Here is a 2,752-nt window from a genome sequence, read left to right as displayed (position 1 = left end):
CTCTCTCTCTCTCTCTCTCTCTCTCTCTCTCTCTCTCTCTCTCTCTCTCTCTCTCTTCTCTCTCTCTCTCTCTCTCTCTCTCAGAGATTAAGGAAAATAATTTTAAAAAAAATTCTGTGTTTTCTTCTTAATGCGGTTTGGGGTTTCTGTGAACCAAGGCTTACCAAAAGGGGAGTTTTTTTTTTCCAACTTTCTCGAAGAAATTACGAGTGAAAAAGGGACTTCTCTCTTGTTTTTTCTGGTGGGTTTTTAATCCTTGTTTAAAATGGTTTTGTTTTGTGAGATTTTCTTCCGGGAAAAAGGGAATTTAGACGAAGGCGAGTGGGAGAAAGAAAGATAGCAATCAATAATAGTTTTCCAAAGTTAAGCCTAAAGAAATCAACTCTAACGGGTCAATCTTTACAGAAGAAGAAGAAGAAGAAGAAGAAGAAGAAGAAGAGGATCTTCTGGTAATTCTCCTTTCTTTGATTGTTTCTCGTTTACAATGTTTTAGTCGAATTCTAACCATTTGCTTCAACCTTACTCGTGATTTCGCTTTCAGGGTCATCGAGGAATCATGCCTGCGACCATAATAAGTGACCCAGCACGTCTGGTTTCCGCACCTGCACTGGAAGTAGCAGTAGTGACAGTGGTTAACCAACCGGTTCAGGTGCCGACTAATCTCGCCGCCGATGAAACCGAACCGGTTACATGCGACTGTTGCGGGTTAACGGAGGAGTGCACAAAATCATACACCGACACAGTTCGTGAACGTCACATGGGCAAATGGATCTGCGGACTTTGCGCAGAAGCTGTGAAGTACGAGGTTGTAAGGGCAGAGAGACTTATAACTACAGAGGACGCCATGACTAGGCACATGAACACGTGCAACAAGTTCAAGTCTTCGAGTCCTCCGTCGAATCCGGCCGTTCATTTGATCTCTGCAATGAGACAGATCTTGAGAAGAGGCTTCGATTCTCCGAGGATGCTTTGTCCGATGCCGAGTAGTCCGTCTAAGGAAGACGGCGATTGTTCGACGGTTTTGTTGTCTAGGTCCGAGAGCTGTTTTGCAACTTTGACAAGCTCGTAAAGGGAAAACCGGTTTCGGTTTAGATTGGTTTCAGCTCGGTCTTTGGCAAACCGGATTTCTGTGATGAGGTCTATTATGGATGTGGAGTGGGCCATGTTGTCCTGAATTTTGTGGAATGAATGTTATTATGAAAGAATAATTTTTTTGGTCCTTTGTATTGAGATTTTGATACTTTCTTCTGAACTTTTTTAACTTGGAACAATCTTTCGTATTTGATTTTGTATTTCAAAATGATTTAAGGACCAAAATTATAATAAAATCTGTTCTATGTTATAATTTCCTCGATCTATAATATGTATGTATGTATGTATTATATTGTGAATAATTAAATATAATTAATAATTAAATTTAATTAATTTTCCGTAATGCCGACCCAAAAAAAAACAACAAGGAGAGACTCTTCCTAGTTCCTACCAATCATTATAGACTTTCCTTTCCTCCCATATTATAGAGTTTATGCAACCTAATCCCCAAGCAACTTCATAGTTAGTGCAACAAAAATCACCTCATATATATATATATACATATATATATATATACATATAGATTTGTAAAGTAGTAATTTAATTTGGACATTTAGTTTTAAAAAAAAAGTTGGAGTAGATATTCCATCTTGTTTGTCCCCTTTTCATATGTCTTAATGTTATCGAGTGGCCTATTCTCATATCTTAATTATGTTAAAAAAAATTCCTAACCGAGTGAATAAAGAATATAATGACCAATTTAGATTGCAATAAATAAAACAAAAGTGATTATAAAAACAAAAATATGCAATACATGGAGGTTGCGGCCGGCGTAAATCGACACAGAAATCATACACATAAATATTGGTATATAGTCGAGTACAATCTCTGGGTCGGATAACCGAGATTTTAAGATTATCCGAATTTGAATTCGAATTCGAATAGTCCAGATATTTTTATCCGTCTTTAAACGATGAATATTCTAGATATTTATATTCCGTGGCCAATCCATTAATTCATCGACTAAACGAAATTCGGAAATTTTTTTCTAACCCTAGATGAAGAGGAGGGTACCACTTTGATTTGGTTTGGCTTTTTATGTCCGGTCGCCCGTCGATTTAATGTGATCCTACTCACGGTCAATGAGATTCTCGATAATTCACTATATCATCCACGTTACGACAGCTCGGGAGAAACAAAATTGCTCAACCCGGAACCAATTACGATCTCTCCCGGGAAATGAAAAAGGATTCGTTTCATTTGAAGATCTTCGGCTTCTATCAGAGGAAGAAGACAAACAACTAACTTAACCGGCTTCCACTTCAAATGCCACAAATGCCCAAATATAAACCCCAAGTAGCGTTTTGGACGCTGTTAGAAGCAGTTTCTATGGTAAAAGCCCATTACGGTGTTTTTTTTTTTACGAGCAGACACCCAGAAATTTGAATCAAAATTTTACTAAATATTATTCGACTTTGATCCGTTACAAACTCATTCATCTATTCCAAATTATGATCCAACAATATATATATAATAAAAATTATAAAAAAAAATATAAACACGTGATTCATGGACAACGTTATGTCCCCACTATGCATGTCGGGATGAGTTCCATGCACAATATGTATACTTATGTGATTCACGATGGACAAAATTTCTGATTCTGTAATATTAATTGAAATCATGTATATATATATATATATATATATATCAGATTACA

General features: G+C 36.6%; 1 protein-coding gene across 2 annotated transcripts; it reads left to right on the top strand.

Moving 5' to 3' along the window:
* Positions 1–41: 41 nt before the first annotated feature.
* LOC104808058 lies at positions 42–1,254 on the top strand. 2 transcript variants are annotated; one of them, XM_010533575.1, is made up of 3 exons: positions 42–241; positions 406–449; positions 542–1,254. In XM_010533575.1, exon 3 carries the CDS (start codon positions 557–559, stop codon positions 1,067–1,069), a length of 513 nt encoding a protein of 170 aa, XP_010531877.1. In that variant the 5' UTR covers positions 42–241; positions 406–449; positions 542–556; the 3' UTR covers positions 1,070–1,254. The 2 variants fall into 2 exon arrangements, with proteins under 2 accessions (XP_010531877.1, XP_010531876.1); XM_010533574.1 differs by having other exon boundaries at positions 42–449.
* The last annotated feature ends 1,498 nt before the right edge of the window (positions 1,255–2,752 follow it).

Source organism: Tarenaya hassleriana, unplaced genomic scaffold (genome assembly GCF_000463585.1).
Source record: "Tarenaya hassleriana unplaced genomic scaffold, ASM46358v1 Cleome14, whole genome shotgun sequence".
NCBI lineage: Eukaryota > Viridiplantae > Streptophyta > Magnoliopsida > Brassicales > Cleomaceae > Tarenaya > Tarenaya hassleriana.
The sequence above is the reverse complement of the archived record's forward strand: the minus strand, read 5'-3'. Positions and strand labels throughout refer to the sequence as shown.

What these genes read in the sequence shown, in the direction of transcription:
- LOC104808058 (XM_010533575.1), top strand. Translation starts at nt 557, where the DNA reads ATGCCTGCGACCATAATAAGTGACCCAGCACGTCTGGTTTCCGCACCT.